Consider the following 20,889-nt stretch of genomic DNA (forward strand, 5'->3'; position numbering starts at 1 on the left):
GGTGATCCAGTCATCTCTTCTTAGCATGCTCTGGCCTCCATTGGTTTATGGATTCTCTCAGGGTAGTGTGGAAATATGCCTAAAATCTAGAGCCTTTGCATCTGGCATCATTAGAAAGAGTAAAGGGAATAAGCCTTGGTTGGGTTCTTGGAACCTGTCACTTTTCCCCTTCCCTCCCAACCCCCCAGTATCCCAGAGAGTAGAGCACTGACCAAGCTGAGCAGGTTTTTGGCAGGTGTGGAAATGGAAAGGCCTAGCTTCAAGCCATCATAGCAGGCTTTGGCCAGCACTTTGCTTTGTAGGAATTCCGATCCTAGGAGGTGATCCTTTATTTCCAGAAATCTTTTCTAAACTTTAGCCCCTCCCTAGTCTCCCACTCCCCCAGTTCTCTCTCCTAGCAGCAGGTATTTCTGCTCTGGCCCCTGCTCATTACCCCGAAATTACTCTTGCTTCTATACTCAAAGTGCAAGGAGCGGACAAAGCTGACTGGACCTGGAGTTGGACACCTGGATTCTAGTCCTGATTTTGCCACCCTTTCTTTAAGAACTCAGAGAATCATTCTCCTCTCTGTGTTTCAGTCTAATTTGTAAAATGTGGGATGTTAGATTTGAAATGTAGTGAAAGATCACTGTATCTAGAATCAACAAAGGTGAGTTTGAATTCCAGCTTTGCTACTTACTGTGTGACCTTTATGCCACATCCACTCTGGGCTCAATTTTTAAAATAGGTAAATTGGACTGAATGACCACTAACATCCTGTGCAGCTCTGATTCTTGTGATCTATGGTGTGAAAAGGTAAGATGAGATAGTAATAATACTCACAATTTTTATAATTTTATGGTTACAAAGTCCTTTGTATAAATTACCTCGTTTGATTCTGTAACAGGTCTGTGAGGCAGTTAGTGGCAAGCATTATCCCTGTTTTACAAATGAAACCATAGACAAAGCTTAGATAAGGTGACTTACCTCAAAGAATTCTGGTAGTGGGAGTCTTTGCCAGATGCGTATAGAACCAAGACTGGTGAGGGTAATTCTGTTCCAAATACCTCACTTGGGTGGGGAGTCACTTTCCTTCACCCAGGCTGAGTCCATGTTAAAGTTTAGAAAAGATTTCTGGAAATAAAGGGTCACTTCCTAGGATTGGAATTACTACGAAGCAAAGTGCTGGCCAGAGCCTGCTACGATGGCTTGAAGCTAGGACTATCCATTTCCACACCTGCCAAAATCCAGCTCAGCTTGGTCAGTGCTCCACTCTCCCTCCTTACTCTAGCGACGCAAGGTGATCTAAAAAACCTTCTTACAGAGGGATGTCGATTTTAAGTTTTCACAGTATTTTCACAGTTGTATTCTCATTATAGCCTCGTTACGTTAATCAAGGCAGGTGTCTCCATTTTACAGACAAAGAAATTGAGATTCATAAACATAATTTGCTTAAGCTCATCCAGTAGGAATATCTGGGACTTCATAAAATTCACATAGCACTTGATAGGCATCATTTCATTTGATTTTTAAAATAACATGGTAGGTAGTTGTTATCTTGACTTTACAGTTAGGAAAACTTGCTTAAAGCAGTAAAGTGACCTACTTAAAAAAACAAAACAAAAACCCTACCAAGTGGCAAAGCTGGGGTTTGAATCCAGGTTTTCTAAATATTATATAGAGTATTATGTAGACAACTGGGAAGTTTCCCCCAGAAAAGTTCTGGCTAAACCTATTAAACTGTTTTTATGCTTGTCCTGTCTTGTCCTATCCTGGATCATCTGGATAAGATTCCCTTCCAAGGGACCTCTGGGGGGATGGGGGAGGGAGGCTGAAGGTGGGATCCCTGCCAAATCCAATTAATGCAAAATGTTTGCCAAATCAAACTGCCTAGCTAAATTGGCTATTTATTTTCAGGCTTCCTAATGATGTTTACAGCTAGTGCTTTGTGCAGAGGACTAATTAACCCCACCAGGACAGAATAGGGTCTCCCTGCTGTGAAATGAGCCAGACCCCAGCTTCCTGGGCCCTGCTCCCAGAGAGCATGATTTGTGGGACTGGTAAATTTATTTCTAAGAAACTGGAAGTTGGGAAAGCACCCTTGGTTCTTTTTCAGTTTCGGAGGACAGGATATTTTAGAGCTGAACTCTACCTGGAAATTGCTGAACTTAGGGCAGAACTTGGTTCCTGCAGAGGAAAAAGTTGTTTATTCTGCCTTGGCATAACTGCTCATGGGAAATACAGGATTGGGCTTTTTGTATATGAACATAGAAGGCAGAAGTAGGACTGAAGCAGAGGTTACATGGAGATAGATTCTGACTTAGCTTAAGAAGAAGCTTCCAAACAATTAGAGCAGCCTGGTAATGAGGTAGATCCTCAGTTAGAAAGTTGAACTATTGCATATTATAGAAGGGAATCAGCTTTCAGGAAACAGGGTTGGGTTAGATAACTTCTGAGGTCCTTTCAGCTCAGATTCCAAGAGGAGGCAAACCTGACCCCCTTTCACATCTAGGAAGAGCCTCCCCTCTGAGACCCTCCTGTGTTTGCTTGAGGATGCCTTGCAGTGAAAAGATGCTTAGACTGGACCCTTCAGTTCTAGTCCTGGTCCTGCCATTTTAAATGACTGTGAGACCTTAGGCGAATGACTTCCCCTTTTTTAGGGCTTCATTTTCTTTGTGAAATGAAGGGAAATTTAAAATTACTTTAAATATTTTGACACTTAATAGTATTTTATTTTTCCCAATTACATATAAAGATAGTTTTCCACATTCATTATTGTAAGGTTTTGAGTTCCCTCCCTCCTTCCCCTTCCCCATGACAACAACAATCATGTGCAGTCATGTGAAACACTTCCACGTTAGTCACGTTGTGAAAGAAGAATCCGAACCAAAGGGGAAAACCACGAGAGAGGAAACACAAAGAAATGAAAAGCGCCTGCTTTGCCCTTTATTCGGCCGCCGTGGCTCCTTCTCTGCACGTGGCCAGCGCTCTCCGTCGTGAGTCCTGGGACTGTCTTCGGTGGCGGCAGCTGAGGAGAGCTGGACCCGGCCCGGTGCTCCCGGCGTCCGTCCCGGCGGTCCCGGCGTCCCAGTGCGCTCCCGGTTCTGCTCCCTTCGCTGGTCCCGGCGGCCCGGCAGTCCCGGCCCAGCGCGCTCCCGGTTCCGCCCACTTCGCTGGGCATCAGGTCACCCAAGGCCTGCCAGGCTGTTCTGAAGTCCGCCTGCCCCTCCTTCTCGTGGGACAGCAGCACTCCATCCCGCTCATACGCCCCCAGCCGATGGGCACCCCCTCCAGGTCGGGTTCTTGGCCACCACCGTCAAAGGGGCTAGGAGTAGTTTTGTGCACGCGGGCCCTCTTCCCTTTCTCATGATTGCTTTGGGATACAGAGCCGGTAGTGGTACTTCTGGATTAAAGAGCGGGCAGTTTCGTAGCCCTGCGGGGATACTTCCCAAGTGCCCTCGGGAATGGCTGGATCCGTTACTCTAAATTGACAATTTCTTCCGATGCCCCTCTAAGGTGGGGGGAGGGGGAGGGAATCAACCACTTCCGCCACACCCAATAGGGCCGCCTCTTACGGTGGCCCCGCCCCTTCCTGCCTTCTTCCACCACCCTCTGGGGAGGGGGCAGGCTTTCCGATTGCTCCTGTGGCGTTCGGCGCAGCCTGGCTTGCCCTGCTTTTCGTTGGCCGATGGTCTCCAGAGGGCAGTTCTTATAGGCGGTTCCGCTTTGATGGACAGTCGTGGGGATCGATGGTGGGAGACGATGGGCCCTAAGCCTAAGGCTGGAGCGGCTAAGAGATCCCACGCCTGGGAGGGCCCCGGCCTGGGGGCGGTACTCTCGGCGAAGTGGGGCGGAGCCGGAAGTTGGGGCGGGGGATGAGAACGAAACAGGAAGAGGAGCAGGGAAGAAGGAAGAAGGGGGAAGAGGAGGAGAGGGAGGAGGAAGAGGAGGAGGAAGAGGAGGAGGGTGGCTGTGGCGGCGGTGGAGGAGCAGGAGCCGGAGCCGGAGGGTGATGGAGAGGAGAAGGTTCCTGGGCGGCATGGCGCTCCTGCTCCTCCAGGCCCTGTCAGCCAGGGCCGAACCCCCTCAGGTAAGGGAAGGGGCTCCAGAGGGAGGGGGCCCTGGGCCGGAGTGGGAGAGCGGAGGTGGGCGCCGTGACGAGGGGGGAGGGGGTTCCCGGAGGGGCTCGGGTGTGTGTGCCCGGAGAGTGGACGCCAGGGGCCCGAGGAGCATCGTCGGAGTGGGGGAAGGGACCCCGAGGGGCGCTGGTGCCGGGGCTTCCGGGAAGGGGCTCTGGTGGGTTTGAATTCTAAATGGGGGGTGGGGGATGGGGGAGGGGCTCCTGGGACCCGAGTCGTGCCTCAGTTTGTCTCTCCCCTCCTCCCCGATCCCCATTTAACAGATGAGGAACTGAGGTCTAGCGAGGTTAAGTGGCCCGGCCCCGGTCCGCACAGCGTTAGTACGGGCTGCTGCCAGGATCCGAATCCGGTTCCTCTGACTCCGCATTTCCCATACTATTCGTGCTGGACCGCCCCATGGCCAAGACCCCGCAGGCGCTTTGGTGCTTTATCCAGTGGGAGGAGGTTCCGAAGCGGGTGTAAGTCCTGCTCTGTACAGGCCGTAGAGTATGCGGTGTATATGTGTGTATGTGTATATATATATATATGTATATGTATGTGTATATATGTATGTATATATATATATATATATGTATAGTAGCATATGCGGAGTAGTATACAGGGCATGCCCATGAGCGGCTGTGGCTGGTGTTTGAGGTGAAGAATCCTTGGAAGGTGGTCAGGTTGGACCCTTTAGGTAACAGGAATCCTGGGTGGCAACTTTGGGACATGAAAAAGCCCTTGCTGGATTTCCATTTGGCACTGAGCTCTGGGGCAGGGCTGCTGGTGCTGCAGGGTTTTGGGGGGAGAGGAAGTTGCTAAAGCTAGTGAGTGGGGTGCCCTAGCTTTTCTTGCTGGGTGACTTACTTGCTTTCCCAGGAGAGAAGTTGTTGGTTCTGATTTCAGCCAGGGATGGCATTGCGAAACTGATGGGAGGGGTGCTTGCTAGTGCCATCTTGGGTGGGGAGCAACAGGGGGAATCCTACTTTCTGTCCTTTACTTTTGTTACCTTGTGTGCTAGGCTAGTTTCTTCACTTTTTATGTTTTGGAAAGAGCATAATGGCAAACTTCATGGTCAAGACTATAGAATGGGAGATTTCTAGTAAATATACCAATTCTTTACCTACTTCTTTTAGGTATATTCAAACACATCTTTACTTGGGCTTTTCCTCTTTTTTTCCCCTCTTCCTCCTCATTTTCTGTCTATTGTGTCTTCTCTAGTGTAGACTACAGTGCTCTTCATGAAGTAGACCCTTACTAAATGTTTGAAATACATTGTTAAATGGGTGAAGAGATCAGAGAAGCCAATTTTTTTGACTTTGGGTCCCTCGACTGAGCCCCTCAATTAAGATTGGATTTTTGTTCAGTTAACACTTGGACTGTCTTAATATTATTGCTTGGTTGTTTCCATTATGGACCATCAACAGATAACGTCATACCCTACTTCATCTGGAAAAGTTAAATCTTAATTCATTTCAGCAGTAGAGAGGAATAAGAAAATTTTGAGATATAGGAGAGAGTCAAAGTGAACGGCCCTAATTATTGGAGTTTCCCTGACTATGCTAATACAAAAAAAGAACAAATAATTTTGCTTTTACTTTGTGACTTGTTTTTCTGGAAATTTCTAACATTTTGTTCCTAATATCCTAATACATTAAAGTTTTCAGAGAGTTGACTTGGGGGTGCACTGCCTTTGGGTCCCTATGAATCTCTAAGATATCAGGAACTCTGTTACCACCTGTTGGTTGTATCTCTCGGTGGTGTCTTGTTTTTGTTTGCAGATTGACAGTAAGAGCCAGTGGACCTGTTGTAGGTTCTGTACTTTTTAAAGCCCCTAATCATGACATTATAGATTAGGTAGCAATCTATCTGCATCTTGGTTTTGGTAACTCTAGGCAGCTGTCTTATGTTCCTGACAGTTTCAGAAGGTGTTTTGGGGATAGACTAGCTCTTGGACTTTGTTTCAAATGGATGGATTTTGGTTTCTGTCCAGTAACTATTATGTAGCTTCAGTGCTACCCTAGAAAAGATTGAGTTGTGTAGCAGGGGAATCTCTTCATTCCTTCTTCTCTGCAATCAAGTCTCTCAATGCATATATGTCACTGCAGCCCAGTTTTAGATATCTATATCCAAGACTCTATGTTTTTAGTTGTAACCTTTGGAATGAAAAGTGCTCAATAATTATTAACTGAATACATCACAATCTAGTTGATTTTGAATGCTGAGGGTTTTTTGTTTGTTTGTTTGGGTTTGTTTTTTTTTTTTGGTAGAAATCAGTAAACTAGAAAAAATGCCTCAAAGATAATTTTGGCAGACACTAATTTTCAGGTACTCTTTGTTCTCATTTTAACAAGTGACCTCCAGCTGACTGTCCAAGTTGAGAACTCACTGTACTGGTTGCATCATTGTTAAATGGTATGGGTATCTCATTGCCTTCTGCCTTATGTGTTCTTGTCTGATACAATCCTTGTTTGCAGATTCAGCATCAGAAACATGAAGAGTATTAGGAGACTTGTTTCCTCATTATCAGCTCTGCACTAGAACACTTATTTTCTCCCTTCCATCCTCAGAGAAATTGGTCATTATAGCATAACCTGCCTGGTTTCCTGTGACTGTAGGCCCAGCTCTCCCAAGAGTTGTCTGTGGCTCAGATCCATGATTTCTTTGAATCTATTAAGAATAAGAGTTGACTTTTTCTCCTTGGCATTTTGTCTTCTCCAGCTCAATTACTGTTAGGATATTTCTAGTTTTCCTTTTCCTGTTATTTAAAATTGTGCACTTAGCTTCCTAGATGTTAATTAAAGAATGTTTTAGTAGTACTTTCCCTTGCTTCATAGTGTGTGTTCGTCCTTCATTGCCAAGGAAGACCAATGCCATCATAATAGTGACCTAATAAGCATTGGAGACCACTGCTTCTAATTTTTCCCTCTGTCAAGTCAGGCCTTTGATTTGGATGAGTGACGGCAGCACCTCCTCTCCTTTCTTCTCTCCTGCTTCACAGCACAGTCTGTACTTGTTTTATCTTGCAGTTCCTGACCAGTGATTCCATTTCTATTTCTTGTGTGTTGTGTTGTCAGTTGGGTAACTCTTGGTGTGGTCCTTCAAAGAACTGTGAGTTGCAAAGCATCCAGATTCTAGACTATTCTCTTTACTCTCTTACTTAGTGGTCATCCACAAATCATCACCTTGTATTTGCATGAACCTTTCCGTACAGGAAAGCCTAAGAATAATAGCCCTCTAACTCATTTGCCTTTACAATATTCCTCGGTGGTAGACTGGTAGCATCTCCAATTCTCAGCTCAGAAAAACTGACATCTGAGACAATGAAAGTGACTTAATTCATTTGATTTCTGTTTTGTAATCTAGAGACCAAGTTTTTCTCTAATACTTGTCAATTTAGTAATATTTCTTAGGGGTATCTTTGTGTGTGGGGTACTTACTGCCTTCTTCATTCTAGTTCAAATAGAGAACTTTCTTCTTATATTGTCTTTAATGATTTCTCACATGTTGATTTCCCCCTGCCCCCCCCCCCCCCATCTCTTGTCTTAGGACAAACGAACCACTGTGACCAACAGGTTTCCTGTGTGATTGTTAAATGTCTTTAGTTATCCTGAATTTAGTTTACTCTTGGATTTGGTGATATTTGCCACTGGTCAATATTTTGTCAGCTAACAGTGACCGTTTTAGCTTTGAACAAAGCCCATTTGTACTCTGTAGTTTGATTTGCAAATTATCTTTCATCTTCTCCCTTCTAAGTGAATTTTGTCTGATTTTTCTTTTATGTTCTCATTTTCAGAAAAATCTATTGGTTTTTTTTGTTAATAGGAGAAAGAGGTTTTTCTTTATTCTATTTCTTTACCTTATTGGCTAATGAGTCTCTCTTCCTCTCTACTCTCTTTGATGCAGGGAAGTAGTTTACACTAACTAAAGAATGGTCTAGTTATTTTTATTTCTTTCTGCACTGTCACAGTGGACTGTCATAAATCTCAGCTTGTACATACTAAGTTCAAAGACACTTTTGAATGTTTTCAGATTTTGTAGTCCCAGGGAGAACTGGACTCTCCTGGATCTCAGTGACCCCAAAGTGCCATTTTGGGGGGATTATCTGCTTTTAGCAGAGAATTCTCATTTCCCATACCCTAGGGGTAGGTGTTACTCAGCAGCTGTAAGCATATAGTGTCGATTATTTTTTGAAGATCCCCACATCTCAGGTCCCTCAACTTCTCCATGCTTCTTATGGGTTTCCAGGAAGTACTTTCTAGTATCTTTCCCTCCCCACTCTTCTCCTGGACCAAGTCATGATGCTACATGGGGGTGATTTTCAGGTCCTTGAGTTACCATTTGTGGGTAACACTTGGAGTCATTGATCTCATTGTACCTCCTTCCTGTAACACCTCTCTATGTCCTTTACAAGTATCAGGGGACACGGACTTGGAAAGGATAGTTGAAGAGAGAAGTTAGGTCCCAGTCACTTGTCTGAATAGTGACATTCAGTCTGCCAAAGCTGCCTTCTCACTGTGGCCGTCTTCAGCAGTTCCACTAGGTGGAGCAAAGACTGGCCTTAACATTGAGAAGTGGGCTTAAGAGGTGGAAATGACAAAGAGACATACAAATATGCATATAAAACTTTGGAATATTAGACATGATAAATATTAAACTGCTTTTTGGAAACTCCTAAGTATTCTTAAGTTCTTATGACACTGTTGTCTCCTAGTTCTCCTCAGTCCAAGTAGAAGGTAAGGACTTTCTCATTTTTTTGTGTTTATATTTTCAATGCTTAGCACTCAGGCACATAGTGAGCTCTTCATAAATATTTATTTTTTACTTAGTCTTCCGTCATACCTGTCTCACCTCTGCTTGGTCTTGCGGGGTCATCATCCCTGTCCATACTCCCTCCATTTCACCCAGGTGTAGAAGGATCATATTGAATTCTTCCTTCTCCTTAACCTTGCTTCCCCATCCCAATGCCAAAATAGCCAATTAATTGCCAAACCTTAGGGACCCTACCTCTACAACATTTCCCATCTTTTTCCCACTACCACAATCACCACTTTAGTTAAGTCTATCATCATTACTTGCCTAGATTATTGCAGTAGTCTCCTAATTGGTCTCTTTTCTAGTCCCTCACTTTGAATCCATCCTCCATACCAAACTGACAATCCCGAATATCCATGATGACACCAAACACCTATTTAAGGAGCATCAATGACTTCCTATTACCTCAAGAATAAAAAAGCAAACTCCACTGTTTGGTCTTTCAAACCCTTCACAATCTGCTTTCAACCTCTCTTTCTTAGACTGATTTTACTTTTTTTTCAGCCAAAGAAAAAAAAGTTTATTTAAGATCTGCCATTTTGACCAGACTTAAGAAATCTGACCATTTGTGACACTTGTATTGATAAGCAGGCCAGATAGAATCTGAGCTAGATTGAATCTGACCATTTTCATGGAGGCAAGATGGGATCTTATGTACTCAAAGATTGTGGGAGGGATCTAGGATTGGTCAAGTTTAGACTGATTTTACATTACTCTACTTGATGCACTTTACATTTCAGCCTAGCTAGCCTACTTGATGATCCCTGTGTATGACATTCAGTCTTCTGTCTCCACGTTCTCCCTCCTTTCTTTGTCTCTGACAATTGTCTCTGACAATCCCTAGCTCAGTTCAAGTACCACCTCCTGCAGGAGGCCTTTACCTCTTCTTTCCAATGTTAGTGCTCCCTACTTCTCTGAAATGACTTTGGGTTCTATTTTGTGTGTTTTTTATTTACAGTGTACATGTTATTTCTCTCCAGTAAAATGAAAGGTGCTTGAGGACAGAGACTTTAATCTTTGTATCTCGATACTTAGCACCTAATGGGTTTATTTATTTTGTGGGACGCTAGATTCTCTTGTAGGTATACAAATTGGTGACATCATTCTAAGGCCAGGTTTGTTTAGGAAGTAGGCAAAAATGAAGGTTAGAACATTACATGTAAGAATGTTTGTGGTTTCAGAAGGTGGCTTCTAGAATGAGGAGTTGTGTCTGTTTTGATCTTTAACTATCAAACATCATAGATCTTGTGTTGTAATTCTTTTTATTACACATTTTCTTAGAGCAGCATGTGCTAGTATAGTTTAAAAAATATTCATGGTTTTCACAACACTGTGTTTTTTCATTCACAGTCTTCTTATCTGCTTCCCTTATTTAAGATTCTACCTGGCATTTCTACTCTAATTGGGAAAAAAAAAGGAAGACCTGTTTTGTGAGGTTTATATATTTATTATTTTCTTTATTAGTGGTCCAGTTGGGGGAAGAATTGCATGATTGGTTATCCCTAATGAGAAGTTGAAGAGAAATATAGTACCCTACAGAACTTGCTTACGGAGGCAAATGGAATGTGAAATCCATTTTGGGTACTTTTGTTTTCTTTTTCTTTCTTTTTTTACTTTTCAGCCTTTTGATTTCAGACCTAGAAATTGTTTTACCATAACTGGCTGGGCAGAATAGGGTGTACTGACAGATAGTTTCTTGTGTGAGAAGGTGAAGGAACAACATGACCTCATTGTTTTCTTATCTTGGGGCTATTTCTTGCTTCTCTTGCATAATATATTTCTATATTTCTTAGTCTACGGATTATACTTCAGGGTGAAAATTTTGTCTGTCAAGTTTTCCCTTATATCCCCATGTTCAGTTTAGAGGAAAAAAAAATCTGGTGCTTTGAAGCTTTCTTAGCCTCCAGTTATGAATGAAAGGGCCATCTCTCTGCTGTTGCCACCTCATCTGAAAGTCTGTTTATTCTCCTAAGAGAAGCAGGGCCAACTTAGGTCAGATGGGGCCTTTGACTAGAGAAGCTTAGGAAATGCCAGGGTGCTGAAGGAAGTGGTTTGTGACTACTCAGCAAGGTGTCAGGCAGCTGGCCTTCAGCTGTTGGAGAATTACAGGTTTGGACAAAGTCTCAGAGAGGAGCAGGACCGGTGGTTGTCATGAAAATAAAGATGTTGAGAGCTTCAGAAAGGTCTCCTGTTCTTCCGCTTCTTCAGTTTGACATAAAGTCTGTATCTGGAAGGAAATTTGGAATGCTATTCTGGTGTCCCCCAGAGTAGAGTGTATGCTAATGATTTTCTCTACTACATATAATCACATCCTTATTCTGCCAGCATTTTCATAATAGGTTTTTTCCACTAATGTGTGTTCTGTCCTAAAGAGTGGCTGGGTAGGTAGGTTTGTGAGGCATCAGTTTGGGATATAGTCTGTGGTTCTATAAATTAATATTGATCTTAACAGAGCCATCGTAATAACTCTCAGAGTTACTTCATCCCATACCTGAACAGGAATTCCCTTTTAGAATCTCATGCAAATAGTCACCTTTTACATGTTGGAAGACATTCCTTGTTAGGGAATTCTGGTCAAGGCTGACCAGAACTCTGTAGTACTTTTATAGATTATATAGATTATATTGGAGAAAATTTTTATTTTTGGCTATTATAAAATCTAGCCAATTGTTTTTTTTATCAGCTTTGACAAATTATTAGACTTCTTAAGTTATTTAATAAAAGTTCCACTGTAAGAATCTCCAAATTATGTAGTAATTTTCTCATTTTAAATTGAGTTTAGATGATACAGTTTTGTTATTTATGACAGTGCTTAGCACATAGTGTGTGCTTAATAAATGCTTATTGATTGATTAGTATCCTTATCCTCTGTACTTGGTACATATTTTTGTCTATTCACTTTCTTTTAATCACAGTGGAGGGGAAAGATTAACTTTGCATATCTCTCCTTATCTACTGCAGAGACCATTTATTGGTGGGGGAGAGGGGAGGGAAGTGGTAGAATGGATGTGTGAAGAACAACCAAAACCCAAACCTGCTTTTGTCAGGGGCTGCACAAATGTTTCAACTAGACATGAAAGAACAAGAAAGGCTTGGTAAGCACATCTCCAATGTCAAGCATCCAGATCACTCGAGCCTTCTTCAGTGTACCTGGATGACTAATGGCCTGAGTGGAATGTCAAAGCAGAGAGCATTCAAAGAGCTGAACTGCTGGGGCAGCTTCAGGGGAATAGTCTTCACGGAGTGAGGTATATTCTGGCTTAAAGGAAAGTCTACCCCGGTAGTACCTTAGAATGAGCTTTGAGTTAGAAGTTGTGGTTGTGGTTAGGCTTGGCTATGTCACTTGCTGGCTGTGTGACCTGACCCTTTGCTTAACTTCTCAGAGATTTTGTTCTTTCATCTGTAAGACTGAGATAATGATACTTGCCCAGTTTATTCACATGGTTGATTTGAAGACCACATGAGATACTGGATATAAAGTGCTTTGAAAACAAACATACTATGAAATAGCCGTGATTATTATTGAACTTTCTCCTCAGAAGTTCTCCAGTGGTTCATTGTGGGGTAGGAGTGATCCTGAGTTCTGGAAGACTGTGCCAGAGAATTACAAGCCCTAAGCCTCTCCTGCCAACCTGAAAAGGTTCCAAGGACAGGCCCAGTAACAGCTTGTCGAAGGACCAGCCTTGTTAAATTTGGAGGGGCTCATCATCAGAAGACTGGCAACTGAGGTACTGAAGGATTTGTTGGCAGCACCAATTCTTGGATTTGATTAAGGTGTAAAGGAGGGAAATGATATATCCTTGAAGTATTGAAATGTATAATGGCTCTCACTTCCTAGCACTTCTTATTCTTTGGAAGTATTGAAGTAGGTAGGGCCTGTACTTATTTCATTCTCTTTGGTGTCACCAGATCACTATACCAACTAAACAAGATTTTTGTCCTGAATAATTGGTGAAGGCTGATTATTAACCCTATCCCCACCCCCCATCTCTACCCCTGAGGGTGCTGACCTTGTTGTTTCTTGTACTGGGGAGGATGGCTGCCTCTTAGTCTCAGTAATAATAAATGGTTTTCTCTTTGCTCTGCTACTTTCTCTGTGATCCAGGCCTCATCTTGAGTTATTTATGGTGCAAATTTGCTTTCTATTGTCTCTCCTTGTACCTCTCCCTTGTGTAAGGATGGTTGGATGGGGAAAGATTAGTTGCCTTCAGACTGTGTACCCCATGGCACTGTTTGGAACCCTCTTGGTAGTCATTGTTAGCCTGGCTATGAGTTGCTCCGTGTCAAGAATGTCACTATATAGTTGCTGCCCATTTTCTTCTCTTACCCTCTTTTATGCCAAAAAGCTGTCTTGGTTTGGGCTGCCCGCCACTACATTGGGCAGCCTTGCCTGCTTGCTTTCCTGCTTACAGGTAACTTCCTGTCTTTTCCTCCAGCATAAAGTTTATTTTATTAATGCATTTTGTTGCTATCTTTAGTTTTTATATCACCTAAATTTCCTAATATATCTTTCCCTTTTCTCTCCCAGAGAGACATCTCTTATAACAAGAAAGGGGGAAAAAATCAGTTCAACAAAACTAACCAATGTGTTGAAAAAGACATTACATACAATGTGACATTCCACACTCATAATCTCCCCACTCTGCAAGTAGGAAGGGGGGTGCCTCCTTGCATTTCTTATTTGAGACAAATTTGGTCATTAAAATTCCACAGAATTAATTTTCATTTCATGATTATTTTTGTTGTTGTTTTGTCCTGTTTTTTTGTTTGACCCTTGTCATTTATATGGCCTGGTTTTGCTTTACTTTGCATCAGATCATATGAGACTTCCTTCCTTTTTTAATATCATATTTGTCATATCCTTTAGTGTAGTAATACTCTATTACATTCACATATCACATCTTTTTTAGCCATTCTCTAAACTCTATTTCCAGTTTTTTGCTACAGCAAAAAGTGTTGTTCTAAATATTTTGGTGTATGTAGTACCTTCATTTTTGTCATTGATCTCCTTGGAGTATATGTCTGGCACTGGGCATATACCCCAACGTATGTATAAAGGATATATGACCACTGTCTGCCCCAGTTTCTTTGACTGTAAAATGAGGGTAATAATTATACTTACCTCCCAGGGCTGTGAGGATTGAAGAAAATAATATTTGTAAAGTACTTAAGAAAGTACACGTAACAATCCCCCCCCTCCCCTCCCTGGCTTAAATGTATTGAGATTTTAGTTACTTTCTTAGCATAATTGATTTCTTGTGATTCTCTTCTGTTTTTTGTTTATCATATGACCTTTAATATTCAGATCATATATCCATTTGAGTATGTTGTAGCTATATGGTGCCCAGTGTTAGTCTGCTTCTAATTATTCTAGTAGTACAAAGTTTAAATAAAAGTGTGTGATGAAACAAGCCTTTGTAGTGACCCAGAGAACCAGCTCTTCTCATTTGAGCTTCCTGCCCAAGTAGTGCTTGGCTCTGATTAATGTGTCTGCTTGTTGATGAAACTTGCCTTTATCCTGTTCCCTTTGTCTAGTTTTTGGACTGTAGGACTTTTCATTAGGAGATCCAAAACTTGCCCATTGGAGATGATCCGACCCTGAAGCTTGCTGATCTTTATGGCATTATTGGACACATTATCCCATTTGATTTGAGTTAGATTATTTACACGGCAGGGAAAATGAACCAAATGTTTTGGTATAGAAACAAGGCTGCCTTTGTTGCAGCCAAAGTGGTAACTTTATGGAACAAGCTATTAATTATCTGTGATAGCTAACTCTCAGGGGCATCTTTTACAGTCCAGTGTTGTCTCTGAGAATAGAAACAAAAACTGGTTGTCAGAGTTATAAATTTTTGTGGACCGATCAGTTGTCACCAGCAGAAGGATTTTCAGTTCCATGGCATGTTAAAGTGGGAAGGAACGAAACAGAACAGGGCAGAGAACAAAGAGGTTGTCCTGGTTCAGTTTTGACTCTCTTTATTTCTCTTACTTAGTTCAGGCTTTTGTGGGTATGTCACTGACTAGGGGCCTCACAAATTCCACTTTCCTCCCTTCCAAAAAAGAGAAACAAAGCAATCCCAGACTTTATTATATACTATACAAATGGGAAGAATGATGTGGTAAGATACCTCACAAAGTAGAGGAATTCTCATATGTCCTTTTTGTGTTCTTATATCTCTCCTGCTCTTGAGAAGGGTCTTTATTCTGGTCAGGGGGGAAATGAAGCCAAACAGGTATTCTGTAAAATTAAATATATAATGGGAGGCAGCATGGCAGAATAGGCAGTCAGTATAACTTGGCCTCAAAGACTTCACATACTTATGGGTCCCTCTCAGTGGCCTAACTTTAAGACTAAGTTGCAGAGCAAAACAGGAGCCTATCTGCTTTGGTAGAGGGAGTTTACTCCCAAGAAGTTCCTCATACCAGTGAAATCACAAGTCATTCAGCCCATCCCCAAATATATTATCTATGTATGTATGTGAATCTACATATGTACGTGTCTGAAATGACAAGTTAGTTCTCTGCCTATCTTCAGTGCTCTTCTACCTTCTGGCTTCCATCTGTCTCTCAAACCATATCTCTCGGCACTCCCTAGTGTCTTAGGGACTATCTGCACTAGATAGGTTGATCTTTCTTCGCTGTCCCCCATATATGTGCTTTGATTAATACCTTGTCTGATCCCTCACAGCGCTTTCTCCCATTATTTAGCTTATCCATAGCTTATCTATTTGAGGCCTAGTTCAGATCTTGCTATGATGCTTTCTCTGCTTGTTCCAGGCCATAATGATTTTGTTTCTTTGACTTCCTATATGTAACACTTTTGCCTATGCTGCTCACTTAGTATTTAATCGTACTGTTTCAGAACATTTGGACTTTATGTTCATTTCACTTATCCCCCAAATATGTTGGAAACTACTTGAGGGGTAGGGGGTCATTATCTTGTTTCTTTTTTAATAAGATTTTATTGATGTCTATTGTTGAGTTTTTTTATATCACCAAATAGTTCCCCCTAGTATTCTTCACCTTTCTCTTCCTAGAGAACCATTTCATATAACATTATTTTTTTAGAATGAAGCAAAAGAAGAGGAAAAAAGCATAACTGATCAGTATATAAAGTCAGAAAATATGTACAGTGATAACACTTGCAGATCTCCCATTTCTGCAGAGTGGCATATTTACTTTTTTATGTCTCTTACAGAAGTGAGCTGAGGGCTACTCGTAGAATAGTAATTTTGAATGTTTCCTAGATGAATTAAAGGAATGAATAACTTTGTGTAGCTGAACTGGACTAAAGGGAACCCCCTCCCCCATCTGCTTTTACTTTGTCTTTTGTCTCTGTAATGTGGAGAGAGAGAAAGGAGTATCTCAGGAGAAGATTTTGACCAAGATTCCATCCCAGATTTCCCCTCCTTCCACTACTTCTCATTTTTCAGCTGTAAAAGAAAAGCTCTAATTGATGTGGAAATATTGTTTCTTAGTGTACATTCATTCTTTTCCGAAAAGCTTCTGTGTCTGCTTAGTGATGGGAAAGTTACAGTAGAATATAGAGCAGAGTGAATAGTGAAATGACAGCCGTAGGTGTTCCTTTTGGAAGTGGCATGTCACTTTCCCCATACTGCCCTGCACATGGGAGAGGTTTGCTTATTCTTGCATCAGCAAGCCTGGCTCACATCTGCATTGGCTCAACCCCAGTACACACATACTGCCAGTTTTTCTTAGTTTCTTGCAGCCAAGGAATTCTCAGCATCAAATGCCTTTCCAGTCACCAGACCTAAGTTTTGCAAATCTAGTCTTCCTGGGATTGGAAGAATCCCTTTGGCATTCCTGCAACCTGATTACTTAAGAGTTTGATGGTGCCCAAGTAAGGCTTAGTCTGCATTTATTGTCACACAGGTGGATTTAGTGTTTGCTCTTGAATAGGCCCAAATGAGAACATTTTCTGAGTGGTTTGAATCTCTAGCTAAGTTGTTAGCCATTTTAATTCATTTTTGCTTAGTTTTGTACATTGTGGTTTTAGGCTTGCTTTTAGTAAAAAATACTGACATGGTTCTGGAAAGTTTTGATAGAGACTTGTTGGTATTTTTTAATTTGAGAGTTTTCTGCTATTCATAGATGTTCCTTCCCTTCTAGTCTACACTCAAAGCCCTTGAAAAACTTAGGACAGGATGAACAGTCTTTCTTATTCAAAACCCTTGATTGCGAAATAAATCTCTCCAGTATTGAGTTATTACTTCCTTCAAACAATGTGTAAGCCAAATGTGTGTGGATGGAAAAAACTTAGTATTTCTATATTTGGGGGCAGGGGGAGGGGACATATCAAATTCCAGCTATTTAGGATCAGCAGATCTTCCACAGTCCTCTTTGGGGGGGGGGGGTGTCAAATGGGGAACTGTTTTTGTATATGGAACAAATTGATAGCTTGATATTCTTTAATCTCACTCATCTGTATTCAAGAATGGGGTCAGAATGGGAATTTTGGAAGCTGAGTGCCCTGGCATTGGCTAATTCTGATCCCTAAAACATCAAAGATTTCACAGATTAACAATTTTGGAACCCTGGTTCTAGACTGTTAAGAAGGTTTGTTCCCTTTCTTTTTTTCTGACCTCATTAACGTAATCCATTTTTGTGGGATTTTAAATTTTCCTTAGTGTTATGACCTCCAGACTCTTCAAATACTACATTTTTCCCCAGAGTTGGAGACAAAAACTGCCTATGTACATCACCCTCATACATTGTTGTTGTTTTTAACCAAAAGAGCCCTAGAGGAATATATACCATAATGAAAAGATAAGTGTGCCTCTCATAGGTAGTTGATCATAGTAAAAATTAGTTAACCTTTCTGCCACTGTTTTGTTTAGGGTTATATGAACTGGGGAAGAAGAAAAGCTGAACTGGATCACAAGAGTAAGACTTTGAAATATTTTAGGGGTGATGAGCAATTGTAAAATTGCTACACGTCAGTAGAACGTAATTCAACTTGATAATCCTGTGTGTATTTTCCTTTAAAAAGAGGTTAGTGAATTTAGCTTTGTTGCAGTTTGGTAGACTGCTGACTAAAGTTATTTGGGGAAAGATGTGACCTACCTTTGGCACATCATGGGTATGAGCCCAGATTTCTTACATAAAGGAACCTTTTTTCAGGAGATAAGAAATTGCTGATGTTTATCCTGTCTTGTGAATTCCAAAACTGACTCCATCTGTCACTAGATGGGGCATAGCAAAAGGTGAATCAGTGTTTGCTGTAACAAGGTATGTTTTCTGTTAGCCTGTCCTTTTCTGTCATAAGACTGTCACTGTCAAAAACCCTTTTTCTTTTCTTTTGTGTGTGTATAGAGTATTTTTTAAAAATAAAATTTAATTTTTTATCAGTCAGCAAAAATCTTCTGTCTCTCCAGTGACTCGTCCCCCATTGAGCAAGAAGGAAAAAACAAAACCCTGTTAGATACAGGGTCAGACAAACCAAATCCCCACGTACACACATACATACTACATGGATTTATGTGTATGTACATACATATACACACATGTGTATATGTTTGTATGTCTCTCTGTACTTTAAGTCCATCATCTCTCTGCCAAGAAGGTAAGTATCTTGTTTCATCATGAGCCTTTTAGAATCGCGGTTGGTCATTCTGATTAGAATTCCTAAATCTTTCAGAGTTGTTTGTCTTAGTGATATTATTGTAATTTTATACATTATTATCATGGTTCTGCTTACTTTGTTCTGTGTCAGTTCTTACAGGTATTCTCATATGTCTCTGAAATAATCCCCTTCATCATTTCTTATAGCACAACAGTACGATATCACATTTTTATGCTATAACTTGTTTGGCCAGTCCTCAATTGATAGAGATCCCCCCCTCAGTTTCCATGTCTTTGCTGCCACAAAACTATTGCAATAATTATTTTTTCACATCCATGTTTCCATAACTTTCTTTGATCTTTTTAACATAGAGATGATGTAATAGTGTTATTGTTAAATCAGAAGATATGCACAGTTTAATAACCTCTTGGGCAAGATTCCACATTGCTTTCTTGAAAGGCTGAGCCAGTTCACACTTTGTATAGAGTGACTATTAACTCTTTCGGTTCAGTTTTTCATCATTCCTGTAAGGGCAAAGAATTTATTTACTGAATCAAGTTTGGAGTGCTACATAAAGCAACTAACTGATTAGTATTCTTGGAAAATGAGAAATATTATATGATACTTAAGATTATCATCATGATTCATTTTGCTCGTAGGAGTATATGACACTGTATTAGGGCCTATGAATTTTCCACAATTTGTTAGATACGATTCATTTCCCCAGGGAGAGTTTGGGATAGCAGTATTCAAGTATCCTACTTTTACTTATATAGATCCTAGCACAGTGCTACTATCATGAAATCCTTCTTAAATATTCCTTGATATTTATTTACATATTATATATGAAACTATAATATAGAAATACTTTTGGCAGATGATAAAGGAAGATAAGACTTGTTCATAATGCAAAAGACAGCTTTTGGAGCTTGAAAGATTTTGAGAAAAGAAATTTAGGTTTTGTAAAGTGTATTTGGCTGTCTATCTGATACCTGCAGAAAGGGTCATGTCTACTAGTCCAAGCCAGACTGTAGGAACCCTTGTCTTATGCTACGGTTGCCACTGGGGGGGAGCTGGGGTTTTGGCAAAGCTTATGCGTCTTGAGCATTAACTGAGGTGGAAACGAGAGCAAAATTATGTAGTTGCCATGTAGGGCTGATGGTAGGTAGAGTGCTGTTCTCTCTCCATGGATGAGAAAAATTGCATTCAGGAGAGAAAGCACAGAAGTCTTTTAAGATGATGAATATTTCAGAAGCAACACAGTTTAAATTTAGTCTGTGTTTTTCTGGCCACTTGGAAGCTATGGTGGGACTTGCTGTACCTCTTATAAGGCAAGTGAAGAAAGACATTGGCATCTTGTACATGCTCAGTTTGTTTATGAAATAGGAGCTGCCTGGGGAAGAGAGGACCTTAGAAATCAGTGTACAGATGGAGCTCAGCTTTTAGGGGCTGGCTGTATAGACACTGTGGTGGAGATAAGGTACTTTCTAATTTCCTCGTGGCCATCTCTGTACCAGCCCTTTGGAAGGTTGGGGTAGGGATGATAGCAGTGAGGACTGCTATAAGAATACTGCATTTTTCTTCTTAGAAATATGATGAGAGAAGTTTTTGTGAAACTATTGCTTAACTTTTTTTTTTTTTTAGGAGAAACAATGACTCAAGTTATTCTTTTCCAGAGACATGATGGCTTTTTGTAGATTTGGGAACTTTATTTAAGGTATATCTTGATTTTTCCTAAGCTAAAGCTACTGAGACTAGAAGTAGCTCATGACTTTGTCATGTTGCAGACTTAAATTCTCCAGCAGGACCAGGGGCTGGCAGCTACCTGGGCATCTTCAATTTACAGCACATCCTCAGTGGTATTCTGCAGCAGCTGTCTGAAGTGTTTTTTTAATGTACTTGAACTGATGTCATTTCCCCTTTGGCAAATGGATTGAAGGCTTTGCTGTGTCTGAAAGATGTCACGAGAAGGTGGGGGGGGGGCAGCAGAGAAGGGGGAGTGAGGAAATCAGGAGGGTGGGAGGGAGTCTGCTTGGTTGGTCCCAGTACTGTTTACTTAATATTCTTTGCTAAGGAAGTCCAGTTCAAATAGGATTGCAACCACAGTCTGCGTGCATTAGATGAGACATAGTTGTTAAAGACTTTTTATTTTTAAGAGCCTTTTGTTCTTAAAGTTAAGTGTGTGGACGATGCTGTTGCAGAATGCCTTTCCTTTGGGGTCTTAGACAGGTAACTCAATTGGTTTTGTATTCTGTGTTTGGGGATGTAGTGAGGGAGGGAGCTTGTTACTGTTTTGGGTGGAACAAATGTTTTAGAAAATGTCTTCCAGTTTGTGACAGGCCAGCTACCACACAGCAATTCCTAATCTTCCCTTCTTTCCCCTACTTGGTACTC

General features: G+C 41.3%; 1 protein-coding gene across 2 annotated transcripts in view; it reads left to right on the forward strand.

Moving 5' to 3' along the window:
- The first annotated feature begins 3,578 nt into the window (after window positions 1-3,578).
- WBP1L (WW domain binding protein 1 like) overlaps window positions 3,579-20,889 on the forward strand; it is a 52,338-nt gene continuing 35,027 nt past the window's right edge. Inside the window, exon 1 of one of the 2 annotated variants that reach the window (XM_072621223.1) lies at window positions 3,579-4,069. In XM_072621223.1, the coding sequence (XP_072477324.1) occupies window positions 3,992-4,069 (78 nt within the window). In that variant the 5' untranslated portion in view covers window positions 3,579-3,991. Of the gene's footprint in view, window positions 4,070-20,522; window positions 20,725-20,889 lie in introns of those variants that run through there. The other variant, XM_072621231.1, reaches the window with a different exon arrangement.

This window comes from Notamacropus eugenii, chromosome 1 (genome assembly GCF_028372415.1).
Source record: "Notamacropus eugenii isolate mMacEug1 chromosome 1, mMacEug1.pri_v2, whole genome shotgun sequence".
In the NCBI taxonomy this organism is placed as follows: domain Eukaryota; kingdom Metazoa; phylum Chordata; class Mammalia; order Diprotodontia; family Macropodidae; genus Notamacropus; species Notamacropus eugenii.